Genomic DNA, 20,987 nt, shown 5'->3' on the forward strand with positions numbered 1-20,987 from the left:
CACCTGTGTAGGTAGTCTACAGAACTAACCCTCCATAAAGGAGTTTAATTGTCCTCTACATTTCCTGCTTACGCAAAAGCATTCGGTCACCTGGATTTGCCCACTTTTTCTACCACAGCGAGACATGTCGGTTTCTAAAGTTGAGTTTAAAAAGAGCGTCTTTTTTACAGCCGCTTAGGTAAGGGTGAACTCGACTGACTATCCTGCAGCCCAAGTTTATGACTATCTTTCGAGTTGCTGCTTACGTGATACCTGTCAGCTATATAGCCTTGCAAAACCAGTTAAACATTGAGATGGGGGGGGGGGGGGGGGCAAGCTGAATTTATTCTCCATCTATCATAAGTCCGCGGTTGTACACTCAAGTTGCTTTCTTCCGTTTTCCATGTCATTTCCTGTAATAAAAAGATGGTGGTCAAAGCAGAGAGAAGCAGCTGACTCGTTACAATAATGTGAAATGATAAACTTTACATCGCCCAGGACTAGTAAAAGCAAACATTGCCACTGCGTCTGCGACGGGATTGACCGAGCGCAAAGCTCTAGGGTCGTGCATTAGAAAGTCCTGCACAGACCCCCCGACGGACTGCGGACTCGACAGAAGGTGAGCTCGTCTTACTAGCCAATGTGGCCAATGAAAATGGCTTCCGAAAGCGTTAGGCAAATTGCCAATTGCCTGCAGTCTGGAATCGAAGAAATATTGCGTTGACGCACAGTTGTCAGTGGCTCATTAGCACTCCTGAGAGATCCATACCCATTGCGGAGTTTGCTGATTGTTTCGCAGCAACAACAAACTTTCGAGGCGAAATGCAAGTTTGCTTTTTAGGATCATTGTTGCCCCATTTGTTTCGCTTCGAGCTTGTCGTCAATGTAATATACAGTCTGGTCTGAGTGACGGTAATAAGAACCAATCACAGACTAGTTTATGATAAGAAGAACCAATCGTGATTCAGTTTTGCAGACCAAATATTTTGGATGTCGGGGTTTTCTGGAGCGTCAGCAACATCGCGCCGCGCGACAGTTCAGAAGGGGACAGGGCAGCTAGGCTGTAGAGCTAAATATCATATCGACGTTTCATGCCAAAATACGATTGTAACAGTGAAGTCACTGAAATACGCTGACGTTGCATTGTGGACAACGCCACAGCACTAAAATATGTAAAACTCCTTCTGTGCATGTTAGGAACAGAGCAGACCTAGGTGAATTTCTATATCCAAAAATATGTTTTGTGGGAAAAACCTAATCGTTTGAGCTATTAGATTTAGGTCAAGGTTGAGATCTACTCAACTTTACCTTTCCATTCAAAAGTATTACTTAGATATCTCCCAACTAGTGTTAGTGTCAGGGACATGGACAGTATGTTAGTCTTGTTTATGACTCTCTCTGTGTGTGTGTGTGTGTGTGTATGTGTCTTAGAGGCAAAGCGAGAGATGCTCACTCTAGGTTACCCCCCCAGCTGAGACAATGGTTTGAGTGGCCCAGGGCATCCCAACATGGCTGACACCCACTCCTTCAGCACTCAACCGTCTCCAGAGAAACACCGGGACTGCAGCGCGAGGTGAGGATATTGCATGTAGGGTCATGTGTCACCTGTCAGTGAAGAGGGTTTGATGAAGACATTATGTGAGCGGTTAAAGTTATTTTGTGCTTGATGTGTTGCAGCCAGTGTTTTTTTTCCCCCCACAGCAACATCACAGACAAGCCGGCAGAGGAACCAAGCAAGAGGCTGAAAGTGGACCATGAGTGCTGCACCTCAGACCACCAGCAGGGGGCAGATTTCTGGTGTAAGAAGCCCCTTATACACTGAATCTAGTCCACTTCTCTTTACAGACTATGGCCCACCAGTTACAATCAATCAATCTAAATCTCCATGTACACTGAATGTAGACTGCCTGGCCAAAAAAGTCAGATGATCTAGTATTTAAAGGGACACCAGGCAACGTTTTAGTGTTAATTACTCATCTTCATAGGTCGGTATATGGTTAAATGACTCATTACAGGGCAAATGAAGACTCTCTCGCCCGCCCCTACTGCCTGTAGGAAGAATATCCCGCTTGCAAATTCAGTGTATCGTACCCGCCGACCGAAGCAGGATCAGTTTACATCCTGCATCCACAGCACAGAGGCAGGCTAACGAAACGCTAGTGATTGTTGCAAACGTGTGTATAACAGCAGAGCCGGCGAAGAAGCAGCGAAAACCCTTGACGGAAGATGCAAAGAAAAGGAACAGAGCTTCAGACCGAGCGAGGGGGAGTTTCGTAGAGAAAAAGCATCAGGCTTGCCTGGTGTCCCTTTAATTGTGCTACCTTTAGTTTTGATTACAGCATTTATTTGCATTACCATTGTTTTGACAATCTTATGCAACATCACATCAATTATGTCCATCTAGAGTTGCATTCACTTTTTACCAAGATCTTCTACTGGTGACAGGATTTTCAACAACAGCCACTTGTCCTGCCCATCCAAAAGACTTTAAATGGTTGGGAGTCTGTGGTGGCCAATTTATGTATAAAGATGATTCCTCATACTCCCTCAACCACTTTTCCATAATTTCCGCCATATTAATTCTGAAATTCATCCTGGAATATGCTTGTGCCGTCAGGGACCAATAGACTGGATGAAACGAGTCATTCAGTTTATTCAGGTGGTCATCTGGTTTCATTTGATTTAATCATGTTGAAAAGTCTGCAAATTAAATATTAGTGTTCTTTTCTATTTTGGCCAGGTGGTGTAGTTCACTGTTGAACAGGATCCAGTTAATTCTGTGTGTGTATATGTGTCTGTGTATGTGTGTGTGTAGTCTGTGAAGAGTGTAAGGAGTTCTTTCTGGAGGAGTGTCCGTCCCATGGCCCGCCCGTGTTTGTGCCGGACACACCGGTGGACGTGGGTGTGTGTGGCCGCGCCTCGCTCACTGTGCCCTCAGGTATAGTGCTGGTGCAGGAGGAGGGCGAGGTGGACGTGTGCTGCGTAGACGAGGACATCCCCAAGGGGGCACTGTTCGGCCCCTACCAGGGAGAGATGGTGTCCCACGACCAGTCATCCAGCTCCTTCTCCTGGGTGGTAGGTGCAGGGTTGGGCTTGTGGATCAGGGGAAACATAAAATATGCATGTGGATTACAGAAATCATTTTTATATTCATAAAAACTATAGTTGTCATTGGGTTTTGGGCAAGATGAACTACAATATCAGGTTTTCTTTGCAGATCGTCGACAAGAACACATACAAATGCATCGATGGCAGTGATGAGTCTAAAGCCAACTGGATGAGGTATGTATGTGTGTGTGTGTGTGTATCTGTGTCTGTGTGTGTGTGTGTGGGGGGGGGGTGTTTGTGTCTCTGTGTGTGTATGTGTCTACTCTGGACACCAATCATGAGTGTAGGGATTAATGTTGATGTAATGTCTCTACACACACACTGCTCTCTACACACACACACACTGCTCTCTACACACACACTGCTCACTACGTACAGTACACACTACTCTCCACACACACACTGCTCTCTCTACACAAACACACTGCTCACTACGTACACACTACTCTCCACACACACACTGCTCTCTGTACACACACACTGCTATCTACACACACACACTGCACTCTACACACACACTGCTCTGTCTACACACACACTGCTCTCTACACACACACACTGCTCTCTCTACACACACACTGCTCACTACGTACACACTACTCTCTACACACACACTGCTCTCTACACACACACTGCTCAGTCCCTCCAGGATTTCGCGAGGATTTTTTGAGATTGTTGCGATCTAAAATGCCTGATTTCGCGACAACTTTTAAAAAAAATTGCGATGGAAGTTGCGGTGTTTTCAGCTGTTTGTTGCGAAGAAATTGCAAGAGGAAGTGAAAATTGCAAAAATAGTTGCGATTTTTTTTTTAATTATTTTTTAATTGAGGGTAGTAACACCAAAATTACACTGATCATCTTGATGCTTATTAAAAAGTATAAGTAAAGGTAAATAGTAAGGGTTACAGAAAATCCTTTCGTAGAACTGTCCAAAAAAGACAGCCCCCTAAAGAGATGGCATCATGTCATATGTTTCAATACATTCATATATGTTGTAATTCATATTAAGCACATAATTACTAATAACCAACTAAGTATCTACTAATTATGACCGCCGCGCAGCGAAGCCGCGGTCATATAGGTTTAGGCAGATTTTTTTTTTTTTTTCTTCTTTTTCGCATGCCCAAATTTCCGTCAATGATTCCCGGGACACTGAAAGACCGGGGTACACGAAACTTGGTGGGCATGTAACCCCACATGGATAGCATGGAACCATCGTTTTTCGTTTTGATCTGTAGCCCCCCCGCTGGACTGGACCCCCCGAAAGGAGGGTAGGGCAGACACAGTTTTCTGTGAATATCTCGAGAACCGTAGGGTTTAGGAGGACCATTTTTTTTTTGTATGTTGATCTCAAGGGGCCATGTCAACCCATTCCATAACCACTCATTTCATGTATAGCGCCACCTAGTTAAACACAAAAAAGTAAAAATTAGGTGTTGTAATCGCAGGTATCTGTGACCTAACATAGTCAAAACTGCACAAATTGGAAGTGTCGGATCATTATGACACCCTCTGTATGCACGCCAAGTTTCGTGGAATTCCGTTCATGGGGGGCCACACAATAAATTAATTTATGTTACTATACACCAACTGGCCTGTAGGTGGCCGGAGACAGTTTTCTGTGAATATCTCGAGAACCGTAGGGCCTAGGAGGTCCACCTTTTTTATGTATGTTGGTCTTAAGGGGGCATGTCAACCCATCCCATTACCACTTATTTCATGTATAGCGCCACCTAGTTAAAAATTAAAAAGCAAAAAATTAGGTGTTTTCATCACAATATCTCTGGCTGACAAGGTCAAAACTGCACGAAATTAAAAGTGTAGGATCATTATGACACCCTCCGAATGCATGCCAAGTTTTGTGTACTTTCGTTCATGGGGGGCCTTACAATAAAATAATGTATGTGTACATTTAGTGACGTACACCAACAAGGATTCCCGGGACACTGAAAGACCGGGGTACACAAAACTTGGTGGGCATGTAACCCCACATGGATAGCATGGAACCGTCATTTTTCGTTTTGATCTGTAGCCCCCCCGCTGGACTGGACCCCCCCCCCCCCCCCGAAAGGAGGGTAGGGCAGACACAGTTCTCTGTGAATATCTTGAGAACTGTAGGGACTAGGATGACCATTTTTTTCCGTATGTTTGCCTCCAGGGGTCATGTTAACCCATTTCATGTGCACACATGTGCACAAACAGATACACACACACACACATACATTCATAGTAATCATACGTATGACACATACTCACACAGTAGACATATGTACGCTTGCATGCACAGGCACATACGCAGGCACACACACAAGCACGCACACACACACACACACACACACACACACACACACACACACACACATAACATAAACATGTACATGCACACATGCACACAATTCAAGAATTTCTCAGAATTATGAACAGGAAAGATGGAGGTGGGATTGTATAAAATGAATTTTACATGTGAAATCTATGAACTAATCATGTTTTGGTACTTGTTGTCTAGCAGATATCAGTGAGAATTGAGTGTGGATAATGCAATTTAGTGAGACAGTTAGAATCATATAGGCCTTTCAGCGTGATTTATTTTTGTGAAAAAAAATGTGCTGGACTGGGCGGCGGTCATATTTTGTACCGCTCTGCGGTACATCTAGTTTCATATTTATTTTAAACTATTAGACTACACTTTTCTTTAATGTTATTACATTGGTGGTGTGTAAGTCTAATTGACTGCCTGCCACTTTAAAGGAACACGCCACCCAATGTCAGTAGTAATATATGTTCTTACCTTAACTTTCACGAGTTGAGTCATACCTCTCCCATGTCCGTACGTGCACTCAAACGCTCTGGTGCGCGGCTGGACTGTGTTAGCATGTTGCTATGCTAGCGGGCTTTGACGGCAACTAAGCGTAGAAGTAATCAAAAACATCCACGTTTTACCGACTTAAATACAGTTGCACGAGTAGTTGATAGAAATGCTACGGCCACGCAACGTGAAACGTGGCGATTTTCCAAGCGAATAAACCGGAGAACTACAATGTGTGGCGCAATAGCACTTGGGAGTACTTCGACCTAGCGTAGTAGTATTGTTAACACCTAATTGTAGATCCTATCCACCACAGAGTTTAGAATCCATGCTGGATCGACCCTCAGCCTCTCCCTCCCCTCTGAGCGAGAGAGAGGCACACACACTAGAGATGCGCTGATGGGCTATTATTTCAACCATATGCATAGCAAAACTTATCATCCATCAGCCATCCATCAACACCAAAGTTTTTTGACCAATCTTCGAAACGGCACCCGCACCATCCGCTGGTTGTTTTAATGTAGGCTATATGGGTGATGCAGCGCTGCTGACGTGAGGCTAGAAAGCCCTTGCCTGTTCTAGGAAGACTGATCCAATAAACAAATATATTAAAAGGCTAAAGTCGTACATTGGCTATGTTGTATCCCCAGAATATCAGCAGCAAACTCAGTCTCTGTCTCGCAAAACAGTCTCCAAATAAAACTCACATCGGCCTGTTGCTTATACTGCCAGCTTGTGACAATATATCGTCCAAAATGCTTGATTGCATTGCATTCTCCACATTTTTAGCTAAATTTTCATGTACCACATCAGCATTTTTGTTCAGTGAATCTTTTGTAAATTGCTTTAAAATGAATTGCGCTGTCTGTCTGAAAAAGACGCGCTCGTGCAGTCAAAATGAATGGGAGTCTTCAGAACAGGCTTTCAGTCACCCTGACATAACAGTGTGTAAAGTAGCCTATAATGTGAATGACTTGTTATTTTATCAAGGATTTCTTTCTTTTTGCAAAAAATAAAGTACAATAGGCATTAATTAGTAGGCCAGGAGCATGTTGAAATTATGTGGCAAATTGCGTTTTTTATTACAATGATAACATTGTAAAAGGACGTGACCGAAGCTGAGGCAAGCCAGGCAATAGGCCTATAGGCCCGACGGTAATTGTAAAGCAATTTACAAAAGATTCACTGAACAAAAATGCTGATGTGGTACATGAAAATGTAGCTAAAAATGTGGAGAATGCAATGCAATCAAGCATTTTGGACGATATATTTTCACAAGCTGGGAGAAAAGGCAACAGGCCGATGTGCGTTTTATTTGGAGACTGTTTTGCGAGACAGAGACTGAGTTTGCTGCTGATATTCTGGGGATAGGCTACAACATAGCCAATGTACGACTTTAGCCTTTTAATATATTTGCTGCATTGGATCAGTCTTCCTAGAACAGGCAAGGGCTTTCTAGCCTCACGTCAGCAGCGCTGCATCACCCATATAGCCTACATTAAAACAACCAGCGGATGGTGGGCGGGTGCCGTTTCGAAAATTGGTCAAAAAACTTTGGTGTTGATGGATGGCTGCTGGATGATAAGTTTTGCTATGCAGTTATGGTTGAAATAATAGCCCATCAGCGCATCTCTAGTGTGTGTGCCTCTCTCTCGCTCAGAGGGGAGGGAGAGGCTGAGTCCAGCATGGATTCTAAACTCTGTGGTGGATAGGATCTACAATTAGGTGTTAACAATACTACTACGCTAGGTCGAAGTACTCCCAAGTGCTATTGCGCCACACATTGTAGTTCTCCGGTTTATTCGCTTGGAAAATCGCCACGTTTCACGTTGCGTGGCCGTAGCATTTCTATCAACTACTCGTGCAACTGTATTTAAGTCGGTAAAACGTGGATGTTTTTGATTACTTCTACGCTTAGTTGCCGTCAAAGCCCGCTAGCATAGCAACATGCTAACACAGTCCAGCCGCGCACCAGAGCGTTTGAGTGCACGTACGGACACGGGAGAGGTATGACTCAACTCGTGAAAGTTAAGGTAAGAACATATATTACTACTGACATTGGGTGGCGTGTTCCTTTAAGGACGTGAGACTAGCGGAATAACATTTCTAAGTGGATTGGAACGATTGCATCTCACTGTGTTCGGCTACGACTGGAAATAACTTTTTGCATAGTGCATTACGATATGTGGATGGAATTCGGGGTGTTTTCTATGTCATTAGTTAAAATAAGTGTTAAAAAATAACTTGTATGAAATCATTCTTGGATTAATTTCTATGATTTTGGTAGCACTACACAAACTGAGCCCACAAGCAAACATGACACGAGCTGAAAGGACATCTCCAGGTGTAAACGTTTGACAATGGGTTGCATATTGTAGCCTACTCAAATGTCAGTAAACCGAGTAGGCCTTAATTAACTTACTTTCATAGCCTAGGCAGGTTAGCAACACTAGGTTGAGATGACAGATGCAAGTAAAGCAGATCATTAACGTTAGCCTTCTATTTATTGTCATCAAAACTGCAGAGGAGTGAAGTTATAGTGCAGTCTCTGGTGTCTACAGAAGTGAGTGTGGCATCTGACTGTTGGGGCTGTTGTGGTAGGTGAAATTTCACGGGGAAACCATGATGATTGGTCAAATTTGCGAAAAAGTTGCAGTGTTTGGACAAAATTGCGAGGTCGCCCAGAATTCACGAGGATTTGCTGAATTTGCGTTAATTGTTGCGATCGCAACATCGTGAATTCCTGGAGGGACTGACTGCTCTCTACACACACACTGCTCTCTACACACACACTGCTCTCTCTACACACACACTGCTCTCTACACACACACTGCTCTCTACATACACACTGCTCTCTACACACACACTGCTCTCTCTACACACACTGCTCTCTACACACACACTGCTCTCTCTACACACACACTGCTCTCTACACACACACTGCTCTCTACATACACACTGCTCACTACGTACACACTGCTCTCTCTACTACATACGTAGTTTTGACATCCTGCTCTGCCCTGGCCTACGGGCGGCAGGTTCGTGCGGAGCTCATCGGACGGCTCTGAACGGAATCTGAGTGCCTTCCAGCATGGGGAGCACATCTACTTCCGTGTGTGCCGCCGACTGGCGTCCGGGGAGCGCCTGCGAGTGTGGTACAGTGAAGACTACCTGAGGAGGCTGCAGGACATCTCACAGGACCGCATCATCCACAACCTGGACTCAGGTGAGAGAGCACCTCCGCACCTCTGTGCCGAGCGTCTCTGTGAACATGATAAGAAGATACACTTGTGGGTGTTTCATCTTTAGCTGTTTGTCTGTGACAGTGACCTCATATACACTTGTGTGCGAGTTTCATCTTTAGCTGTCGGACGTTAGCATTAGTACTGACAAACTGCACACCAGTTGTGTTTTGATGCCTTAACTGAATGTTTGCGTCTGCATTTCTGAATGAATTCAACAGAGGTGTTGGTACATGCTGCTGTGTGTATTACACTATGAGTCCATTAAGTTTGTTGTATAGTCAAGACTGTGATTCTGTGAACTGTGCATTGTGGATATCAGCACGTTGTCTTGTCTGTAAGTGTCCCATGGACTCTGGTCTGCCTCCCACTGCATGTCTCGATGCCTGCGTAGTGGTGTTGAGCCAGTCTGGGGCACAAGCTGACTGCCTTGGTCATCTCAGCCAACCCTCTCTGGTTCTCGCGAATGTTTTACTTAACAGTTAAAGGAATAGTTCAGTGTAAACACAACCTAGGGTCTATTTATGGATGAATACAAGTTCACATTTTCGCTTGGGAGCAAAATTATGTTAATCGGAGGAGTTAGATGCATTGTTCACATTAGCAACGAAATGGCTTCTGGCTTGTTGCAACGGGCATGGAGCCACTTCAAAATAAATCAATATTTTCAAACCACAAGGCTCAGAATAGCCTTACTTTTCGGTGCCAATGTGGAGAGGGTCCCTACAGACAAATATAATATGTATGAATCATGTTTAGCCAGATATGCACAGCGCTACAAGAAGTCAAACTCTGTCTATCTTAAAACTCCTCCGATTAACAACCCTAGCCCGAGTTCTGTTTAAGGCTAGGGGTGAAACGTGCTCACAGTCGGGCATCTGGAAGATCAGTGAAGCATACAGAGATTCTGTAAAATGCAAATGGTTCATATTAAAATATGTCGCTGTGAAACACAATACTGCCCCCTGCAGTCAAGCTATGTAATAATCCCTCGCTTTCAGACCGTTCCATTTGACGTTGTTAATCTAGTTCCATAATTATTTCACCCTAGTTCTTAAATTGCCGCTTAGCTGGACAGTTTACATTTAAATCAGCGACATTAGCATTTCCCAGAAGAAATGTTCCTGAGAATGGAGATGAAGGTGAGTGTTCTCAGTTGTCCCATTATCAAACTTTGTCAGCAAATTCATCATTTTTGTTTGTTTCTATGTAAGCAGAGATGCATATGTACAAGATGCATTTAAGAGTACTTGTCTTTGCTCAGGATTATTCATAAACATCATATCCCTCTAATTGTGCAGGAGCTGTGAAATCTGAGGAGGCCGTTCCAAACCCAGACGATACCAAAAGTCCTACAGCTCCGAACCCAGGCGACACCAAAGGGCCAGTACTGAGGTCGGCGCTGCATGGCCGCAGGGGTCCACTGAAGCCCAGTGCGGAGGAAGGGGACGGGCCGCCTCAGGCCAAGAAGAAGAAGATCGACCTCATCTTCAAAGACGTGCTGGAGGCGTCTCTGGAGGCCTCGCAGAGCCAGGAGAACCCCCTGAACAGCGCCTTCACCCTGAGGAGGACCCGCGGCCACCTCCGCACGCCCATCAGCACCGCCCTGCCACCGCTAGAGCAGGACTGCAAGGATGGCCCCACCCTCCTGGAGCTGGGGAAGGGGCAGTTTGACCTGAGCGCGCTGAAGAGGGAGGAGGGGGAGGAAGTGGGCGACGCCACCACCTCCTTCTGCCCGAACTGCGTCAAGCTGAGGCTGCGGATTTGCGAGTTGGAGGCGGAGCTACAGCGACTGAGGGGGGAGGAGAGGGAGGAGCCAACAACCTTACCTGAGCCTCACTGTGGGGACGAACTGACAGGTAAGCAGCCGGCCGAGGCCCAACACTCAACCCAGCAATTAACCCAACACCCTAACCCAGCAAACAATCAAACAATTAACCCAACACTCAACCCAGCAATTTACCCAACACTCAACCCAACAATCAATCCATCGCCCTAACACAGCAATCAACCTAAAACTCAACCCAGCAATCAACACAACACCCAGCCATCAACCCAACACCCTAACCCAGCAATCAACCCAACACTCAACCTAAAACTCAATACAGCAATTAGCCCAACACTCAACCCAACATTTAACCCAACGCTCGGCACCATACTCTAATCAACATTCAATGCTCAACACTCAGCCCAACACTCAATCCAACACTCACCCCAACACTGCAGTCAGCTCTCAACCCAACACTTAACCCAACACTCAACACCATACTGTTCAACACTGGACCTAATAGTCCATACCCAGTCAAGGTAGTCAAGGTATCGTTATGAGGACTGAAATAGACTGATTGGTGCATCTCTACACTCAACCCGACACTCAATGGAACACTGCTTTCAACACTCAATGGAACACTGCATTCAACACTCAACAGAACACTGCTTTCAACACTCAATAGAACACTGCATTCAACACTCAACAGAACACTGCTTTCAACACTCAATAGAACACTGCATTCAACACTCACTAGAACACTGCATTCAACACTCACTGGAACACTGCTTTCAACATTCAACAGAATACTGCATTCAACACTCAACCCATCACTGAACACAACATTTAAGTTGAGTCAAAAAATCTAAGCCTCTCACTAAAAGGAACATTAAGCCCAAGATTCAACACGCTCAACCCTAGGCATAACACCAATACTAACACTCAATGGTAAGACCACCACTCAACCCAACACTCAATTCTGAACCCAATCTTAAACCCAAAATATAACACTTAACCCAGCACAAAATTAAGACCAATCAAGCCCAACACTCAGACCAACAGTAAAATCTAACCCAATACTAAGCCTAACACTAAACCCTAAGCTCAACACTAAACTCTAAGCCCAACACTACACCCTAAGCCCAACACTACACCCTAAGCCCAACACTAAACCATAAACCTAACACTACACCCTAAACCCAACACTACACCCTAAACCCAACACTATACCCTAAGCCCGACACTACTACACCCTAAACCCAACACTAAACTCTAAGACCAACACTAACTAAGCCCACCTCTACACCCTAAGCCCAACACTAACTAAGCCCAACACTACACCCTACACCCAACACTACACCCTAAGCCCAACACTACACCCTACGCCCAACACTACACCCTAAGCCCAGCACTACTACATCCTATGCCTACTGGTCAGCTGCTCACCTCATTTCCTCATTTCTTCTCTGCTTCACAGACGGTTGCAATGGTGGCCTATATAATTAATGGATGATATTTTCTAGTGATATTCAATTTAATCTGATCATTTCTGTATGTTCAAATTTTTTCACATTTAATTAACCCACTGGTGTCAAGTCGTACTGTATGGTGGTAGATTGCTGCGATTGACAGTGCAGATATTGGTATTGTTTGTAGCTCATGTGTAGTGCAAATGCCTAAGTGCTTACATATTTTAAGTGATTGTGATATATTTACTGTTTATCTATTTGTTGTCATGTTGAAACTGTATGAACTTGATCCTTTGTTTATTGTAACTGCCTAATTAAACATGTTTCCATGGCTGCTGTGGATTTATTTATTACATCTATGTGCATTCTATTTTAAAAAAACTGCTAGGTGGTTGCATATTAGCCTTGAGCTTGGGCTCCGGACGTTTGCATGAGGTCAATCTAGCAATAACCAACTGTCATTCTTTTTTGTGTGTACATCTCAGAAATATCACTGTGTAACGTCATATCTTTATATTTGCTCTAAAAAGCACCTTTGAAAGAGTTTTTTTTTGTTTGTGTCTGTGTGTGTGTGTGTGTGTGTGCGCGTTTATGTGTGTGTGTGTGTGTGTGTGTGTGTGTGTGTGTGTGTGTGTGTGTGTGTGTGTGTGTGTGTGTGTGTGTGTGTGTGTGTGTGTTTGTGTGTTGGCAGTGGCAGAGGTCCTGACCCCTGGCCCAGTGATGCTGGAGGACGAGGACCCGGACGTGGACTCGGCTGATGAGTCCCTCTCTGCCGACCTCATGGTTGCCGCTGACGATGCCTCCAAGCTGCCAGCGGGACCAGGTCGGCGGATCCGGCGCTTCAAGCAAGAGTGGCTGAAGAAGTTCTGGTTCCTGCGTTACTCGCCCACGCTCAACGAGATGTGGTGCCACGTGTGCCGGCAGTACACCGTCCAGTCGTCACGCACCTCCGCTTTTATCATCGGCTCCAAGCAGTTCAAGATCCACACCATCAAGCTGCACAGCCAGAGCAACCTGCACAAGAAGTGTCTGCAGCTGTACAAGCTGCGCATGCACCCCGAGAAGACGGAGGAGATGTGCCGCAACATGATGCTGCTCTTCAACGCCGCCTACCACCTGGCCGTGGAGGGACGGCCCTTCTCCGACCTGCGGCCGCTGGCCGAGCTGTTGAAGAAGTGCGAGCTGAAGGTGGTGGACCAGTACATGAACGAGGGCGACTGTCAGATCCTCATCCACCACATCGCCCGCGCCTTTAAGGAGGACCTGGCCGAGAGGCTGCGTCTGTCCCCCTTCCTCAGCGTCATCATGGACAGCCAGCATGAGGACCAGCTGGCCGACACCGTGGCCGTCTACGTGCAGTTCCTGACCAGCGAGGGCGGCGCGGCCACTGAGTTCCTGTCGCTGCAGCAGCTGGCAGGGGCCGGAGCGGAGGGCTACGTCCAGGCGCTGGACCGTGCCTTCTCCGTGGTGGGGCTCCGGCTGCAGGAGAAGCTGCTGGTGGGTCTGGGGATGGACGGAGCGAACGTCTCCTCCAGCCTCCGAGCCAACATCTACATCGGCATGCGCAAGGTGGCGCCGTGGGTGCTGTGCCTGCCCGTGATGCTGCAGCGTCCGCAGGTGGAGGTGCTGGACGGCATCAGCGGAAAGGAGCTGTGCTGCCTGGAGGAGCTGGAGAGCAACCTGAAGCAGCTGCTCAGCTTCTACCGCTACTCGCCGCGCATGCTGCTGGAGCTGCGGGCGTCCGCGCCCACGCTGGCCGACGAGGCCCACTTCCTGGGGGACATCCGCGCCGTGCGCTGGGTCATCGGTGAGCCCAACGTCCTCAACGCGCTCATCAAAGACTACCTGGAGGTAGTGGCGCACCTGAAGGACATCAGCGGCCAGACGCAGAGGGCGGACTCCGCCGCTATCGCCCTTTCACTGCTGCAGTTCCTGATGGACTACCAGTCCATCAAGCTCATCTACTTTCTGCTGGACATCATCGCCGTGCTGTCGCGCCTCGCCTTTGTTTTCCAAGGGGAGCACCTGCTGGTGTCTCAGGTGGATGCCCGCATCGAGGAAGCCATCCAAGAGATCGGGCAGCTGGTGGATGTGCCTGGCGAGTACCTGCAGGAGTTTGAGGAGAACTTCCGCGAGAGCTTCAACGGCGTGGACCTGAAGAACCTGCGAGTGGCCGAGGCCAAGTTTCAGTCCATCCGCGAGAAGATCTGCCAGAAGAGCCAGAGCGTGCTGGCCCAGAGGTTCGACCCGCAGAGCCGCCCTGTGGTCCAGGCCTGCCGAGTGCTGGACCTGTCCACCTGGCCCCGCAGCAGGGACGACCTGCAGGCTTTTGGCGAGGAGGAGATCCAGCTGATCTTCGACCACCTGGAGACGATCCCGTCGGTGGGCTGCAAGACGCCTCATGAGCGCATGGATGCGCGCGGCAGCCTGGTGGTGGAGTGGCGCGACCTGAAGGCCGACTACTTCAGCATGAGCGGGTTCCGGGAGGTGGCGGGCCACGTGTGCCGCTACCGGCAGCGCTTCCCGCTGCTGCACCGGCTGGTGCAGATCGTGCGCGTGCTTCCGTGCTCCAGCGCCTGCTGTGATAAGGGCCGCGCCGCCCTGCAGAGGCTGCGCCGCAATAGCCGCTCCCGCCTCGCCCCAGAAAACGTCAACGACCTGCTCACCCTCGCCGTCAACGGCCCGCCGATCGCCAGCTTCGACGGCAAGCGCCCGCTCGACAGCTGGTTCGAGGAGAAGTCGGGGAGCGGCTATTCCATCTCAGCCGAGATGCTGAGCAGGATGTCCACCTCCGACCAGAAGGCCTTGTTGCAGGGGGTGGAGGTGGCTGCTGACTTTTACCCGGACTGCTGAGAGTGTGATGTAAGGAACTGTGTTCCAAAGCCATCCCATTGTTAAAGACTGATCAGAGCTGTGTGTAATTGGCCAGAGGGTGAGGAACTGGCCATGCTGCTAAGACGGTCTGATCAGAGGCTCTCTAAGAGCCCTGTCAGTCATCTGTCCCCTCATGAACCGAGACAAGCACATGTAAAGCTAAGCTCTATGATGTGCACATCTTGTCCAACCCCAAAGAGCGACAATCCACTTAGCACACATGGATATATCAAAGAATGCCATTATACTTAGTTATCTTGCGTTTGAATGTTTCACAGTAACGTTACTCTTCTGAGCCTGTTTATAGTGGTTCCATCCTAGTGTTCCTTTTTATGCATTGTTAAAACATTTGATTTTTGCCAGTTCAGTCATTGTACACACACACTTTGGTGAAAAATCGCAGAGTTGATCCACTTAAACAATGTGCTCTTCTTCAGCACCTAATGAGCACAGAAGCATCGAATCGCTGGTTGTTGACAGGTTTTGTACAGATTACATTTACTTCATGTGTTTTGTACAAATTACATTTACTTCATGTAGCTGAAACTTCATTGTTGAGTACACAGTATGATGCAATAGCTTTTCAAGATGATTTTGTTAAAATCAAAAACTTGATGTTAAGTACAAAAAGCCTTTAACAACGTAAACAATTAATTTAAATAAGTATATTATGAATAGTGTTTTGTAAAGTCCATTTAACAGTTTGTTTGTTTGTTTGTTTGAATATCTACAGTTAAAACTTTAAAGATGGGAATGTGCCAATAGCCATGAAGTATGCAACTTTATGCCAATGCTGAACATGACAAAAAGAGTTAAAAAGCAAAATGCTATTACTATAATGCCATGTCTTCTACTATGTGTGTTAAGTTGAAATTGGTATATTATTCTTAGTATGGCATTATTAGTATGCTATTATTATATTATTATTCTTAGTATGCTATTATTATATTATAATATTATCATCCACGTTACCGGTATGATTGTGCTAGCGGTTTATACAGCGGAATGTATCATTTCGTTACAGACGTTATTGTCATATGACCAACCTCATTGAAATCTCCATTTTGAAATGTCAATTTTGAGTCATGATTATAGTCCATCAGCCATACATGCAGAGTGGTATGGCACCCTTGTTTTTCTGATTGTAAAATTCCCAAAGAATGTTGTGATTTCGCCTGTGTTGCACCTGTGCAATGCGCTAGTCTTGCAAAGTGAAGACAGTGAAGCCAAGACGGAGCATTTTTATGTGTTTTCCACTAAATCCAGTCCTGTACGGATGGTGGAACACTCAGGAGGCCAGGAATGCCTCACCTAATTTGCCAAAGTCCAGTTTCACTGGAAATGAGAGAGTGAGATGCTGATGGAGTTTTTTTATGCTCTCTCTTCTAGAAGCACTGAGCAGAGGGGCTGATGGAGTTTTTTACGCTCTCTCTTCTAGAGGCACTGAGCAGAGGGGCTGATGGAGTTTTTTACGCTCTCTCTTCTAGAAGCACTGAGCAGAGGGGCTGGTGGAGTTTTTTACGCTCTCTCTTCTAGAGGCACTGAGCAGAGGGGCTGGTGGAGTTTTTTACGCTCTCTCTTCTAGAGGCACTGAGCAGAGGGGGTTGGAAAATTCTCTGGTTTAGTCATGCTATCATTGTCATGCCAAACATCATTAGACGTTGATTTAATGTCAGTAAAATTAAAGTTGACTTCATGGAATGTAGCAAAATAGAGTGAAGCTGGTTGTATCTGTGTGTGACATGAATGTGAATGTTGGGTTAATGGGATCAGTTCTCATGTGGCGTGTGTGTGCCTGTTGGACATGGCAGGGTATAATGCACAAAGGAGGTCTTTTTGTCCCATTGGCAAAGCATTATATTGAATGGTGCACAGGCTTTCACGGCTGTAACAGTCTGATGGATTGATCCGCCATGAATGGGACAACTGTCAATGGCGCGGTGGTGGGCTCTGTGCTGGATGGCCAAAATGTGACTGTGTTTTTAATGCAAACTGCTAAACGCCATTCAAAGGCATACCACATTTGGTTTTAAAATGTTCATTTTTTTTACTGATTTTCATTTTGCCTTACTGATCTTGTTTGTCTTGTATGGAGAATCTGGCCACTCTGGTGGGCTTGATTCTGTATAATACACGTGATCTATTCCGCAGGACAGTGTTAGACAAATTAATAGAAATGTTTCAATGTTAACAATTGTGTTGGTTGTTTTTGCCACAGAGCAATACAATATCACAAAAATAGTTTACCTTTCTGCTATAAATACGTTCTGATTGAAAATAATATTTAGTGAATCATACAGAGTCATGGAATGGATATGATTCTTAGTGATTCCTACAGAGTCATGGAATGGATATGATTCTTAGTGATTCCTACAGAGTCATGGAATGGATATGATTCCTAGTGATTCCTCACTCTTCATTCTTCTTCCTTTAAAACAAAATATTAAAGAAATACTGAATGTTATGTAACACTAAACTGTAACATTTAGAGATAACAAAAATTAAGCTAAAACAACAAAGACAATCGTCCACTGATCTGTGAATCTTTTTTGGCTGCATGTAAAACATACAAAGAGAAAGGTTTTTGTTTTGGGTTTGGGTTATTCCTTTTACCAATAACAGCTTTTTATGATAAATACTAGAATGAATTTGGGAATACACAGATTTGGAGAACAACCAAGACAATGGGACATTTCTGTAATTATGAAACATTATGCAAAATTATAACTGTGGAAGACTTCCTATTAATGTGCCCAACACTGTATATATGTAAATGTGTGTCATATATATCTATATTGAGATAGGGTCACGCAGAGTCTTCTTTGGTGGTCTGGTGGTGACGGTGGTAACGATGGTTTGGTGGTTATGGTTTGATGCTGATGTGGTGTGGTGCTAATGTGGTATGCTTTTGGATGGTTAGACTAGACTATTACCTCACAGTGAGGTATGCCAGCAAGTACATAAGCTTGTTCTTTTGATACAGTTTTGAGACCCTCGGAAGATGCCATTCCTCCACCCACTAGTGTGTGTGTGTGAGATGTGTGTGTGAGAGAGAGAGAGAGAGATAAAGGCTGCTTGAGTGACATCTCCCAGCAGCGGGCTGGCTGAGGCAGAGGAGGTGGTCAAGCTTTAAACGTTAGGGTTAGGGCTAGGGTTAACCCTGACATAAGGACACGCAGAGGGCCAGACTGTTCAGTAAAGCCATTTGAACTCTAAATGTTGCTGGAAATGAAACTTTAGTGGCAGATCAGATCGTCGTCATTTGTGGGTTACTTTCCTCCTGCTTTGCCATAATATTGCACCTTTTCTTTTCCTTATATTTGTATCAAATGTCTGTCCATTGTTGATTTTCTTTATCATAGCCTGATCTTTGTTGTGACCATATTGCATTTATGTTTTTTAATATTGGTACATTTATTTTTTTCCTGTTATTTCATACTTCATAAAAATTGTGAATTTTTCAGAATGTTTAGAAGTCCTCATACAGTGAGCCAAAACAAATCCATGAACCCACTCAGTGTTTCGATGGGGCTTCATATGAACACTTCATCAGAATGAGACTTCTAAATGACCGTCCTGACTTAAGAGAGGAGCTGGTCAGGTGGAGTAAAGGTGGTGGGCCATTGCAGTCTTACACAGAACAAATGGCTTCAGGTTTTCACATTGAACCTTTCCCTGAATGGGCAAGAGACTATATAGTGCATTCAGATTTGTATTCTTCTCACTGTATTCACATTGGTCTGGAGCACCTGTTTTAAATCATGTAACACTGGAATTTCATAACTCTGAACTGTAAGTGGACATGGATGTGTGTGATCTTGACTGGATGGGGAAATGTTCTTTATACCCACTCTGAATATATATCACTCAAATAAGGCTTTAATAAAACCCTTTTGTATTTTATTGGTGTGTATTGTTCCTTGCCTTCTGAATGCATTCGTGATGAAGAGGTGTAGTGAACAGAAGCATAGTGATTAAGAAGAGGTGTTGTGAAAAGTGTAAGTGATGAAGAGGAGGTGTAGTGATGACAAGCATAGTGATGAAAAGGAGGTGTAGTGAAGAGTGGTGTAGTGAAGAGTGTAAGTGAGGAGGTGTTGTGATGAAGAGGAGGTGTAGTGATGAGAAGCATAGTGATGAAAAGGAGGTGTAGTGAAGAGTGGTGTAGTGAAGAGTGTAAGTGAGGAGGTGTTGTGATGAAGAGGATGTGTAGTGATGAGAAGCTGAGAAGCATAGTGATGAAGAGGAGGTGTAGTGATGAGAAGCTGAGAAACATAGTGATGAAGAGGAGGTGTAGTGAAGAGAAGCATAGTGATGAAGAGGAGGTGTAGTGAAGAGAAGCATAGTGATGAAGAGGTGTCGTGATGAAGAGAAGCATAGTGATGAAGAGGAGGTGTAGTGAGGGGAAGTGCGGATGGACGTTCCTCTACATTTTAAGTCCTTTAGAAAATGCAGTGTGGAAGAGCTGAGTCTCTCCTCTCCTGCGTGTCTGCCATGAACGCCTCTTTGTTCGGCTTTGGCTCGCTGGGCGTCTGTTTTGTGTCCTTATCGCCAGGGGAATTCATGGGCTGAACCACACAACTCTGTCATCACATTGTTTTTTTTCTCTGTTGTGGAAATGTCAGACTGAACGTCATTCTCTCAGCCTCCTCTGGCTCTGCCAAGCATCATGAGCGCCGGCCGACAGCCCACACAGCAGTCTGAGAACAACCTCAACAGTCTAAGAACTATCATAACAGTCCGAGAACTATTACAACAGTCTAAGAACTATCATAACAGTCCGAGAACTACCCCAACAGTCCGATAACTACTACCCCAACAGTCTAAGAACTACCTCAACAGTCCGAAAACTACCTCAACAGTCTAAGAACTACCCCTACAGCCACTTGAGGACCTCACAGGAGTGTGATCATTTGATGAGCAGATACTGTATATAAACATTTGAAGCTAAAGGCAGTATTAAAGGATAATTCCGGTGTGATTTTGACCTAAAGTGTGTTGAAACATGATACCGAGTGTTCCAAAAATAATTCCGTGAAAATGCATGGATTCCAGTTGCTGCTACTGGAAGCAACTGAATCCATGCATTTCCACTGAATTATTTTTGGAATCTGATCCCTTATCATACCTGTTCGTTCGTACTCGTCGCTCGACTTATCGTGACTAAATTCAAGATGGCGTCGAACGGTAAAATTCCTTAAGGTACTGTCTGTATAAATCGTCTTGTAAATAAACTACCAGTGCTTTTTCAAAGTTCTCCATGTCTTGTTTTAAATGTCAAGGCCCTTGGAAGTCTACCAATGAAGTATGGAGCTACTTTGAGCCTCGTAAATGGTGTAAAACAGTGATTTATTTGCGTGGCTAGGCCGATGCCCGAGGTACCACAACGAAACACTGTGTTGGTAGCATTGGCTAACTAGCGCCAGATTTCTGAGTGCAGGGGACAAGCCGAGGTGAACTATGAGACATACGTTCACACGCGGTATCATGTTTCAACACACTTTAGGTCAATATCACACCGGAATTCTCCTTTAACATTTGTTGTGTGTAGACTAGACGTATTGGCCTGATTGGAATGAAAGCTGTGTGTGTATGTGTATGTACAGGCATGTGAGCCTGAGAAAAGGCCTATGTGTGTGTGTGTGTGTGTGTGTGTGTGTGAGAGAGAGAGAGAGCATGTGTATGTGAGGTGTTATTGTGTACAGAAGTGTGAACTTGAGTGAAAGCCTGTGTGTGTGTGTGTT

General features: G+C 45.4%; 1 protein-coding gene across 2 annotated transcripts; it reads left to right on the top strand.

Annotated features, from left to right (window-relative positions):
- The first annotated feature begins 380 nt into the window (after positions 1 to 380).
- On the top strand, positions 381 to 19,149 carry prdm11 (PR domain containing 11). Of its 2 annotated transcripts, XM_076268120.1 has the most exons (8): positions 381 to 598; positions 1,411 to 1,552; positions 1,681 to 1,778; positions 2,795 to 3,054; positions 3,197 to 3,261; positions 8,932 to 9,119; positions 10,437 to 10,994; positions 13,064 to 19,149. In XM_076268120.1, exons 2-8 carry the CDS (start codon positions 1,488 to 1,490, stop codon positions 15,223 to 15,225), a joined length of 3,396 nt encoding a protein of 1,131 aa, XP_076124235.1. In that variant the 5' UTR covers positions 381 to 598; positions 1,411 to 1,487; the 3' UTR covers positions 15,226 to 19,149. The 2 variants fall into 2 exon arrangements, with proteins under 2 accessions (XP_076124235.1, XP_076124244.1); XM_076268129.1 differs by lacking the exon at positions 10,437 to 10,994.
- Positions 19,150 to 20,987: the final 1,838 nt, after the last annotated feature.

The sequence above is a fragment of the Alosa pseudoharengus genome, unplaced genomic scaffold (assembly GCF_046254945.1).
Source record: "Alosa pseudoharengus isolate Yale_2024_CS ecotype anadromous, Long Island Sound unplaced genomic scaffold, YU_APseudo_1.1 YU_APseudo_1.1_scf_10, whole genome shotgun sequence".
NCBI lineage: Eukaryota > Metazoa > Chordata > Actinopteri > Clupeiformes > Clupeidae > Alosa > Alosa pseudoharengus.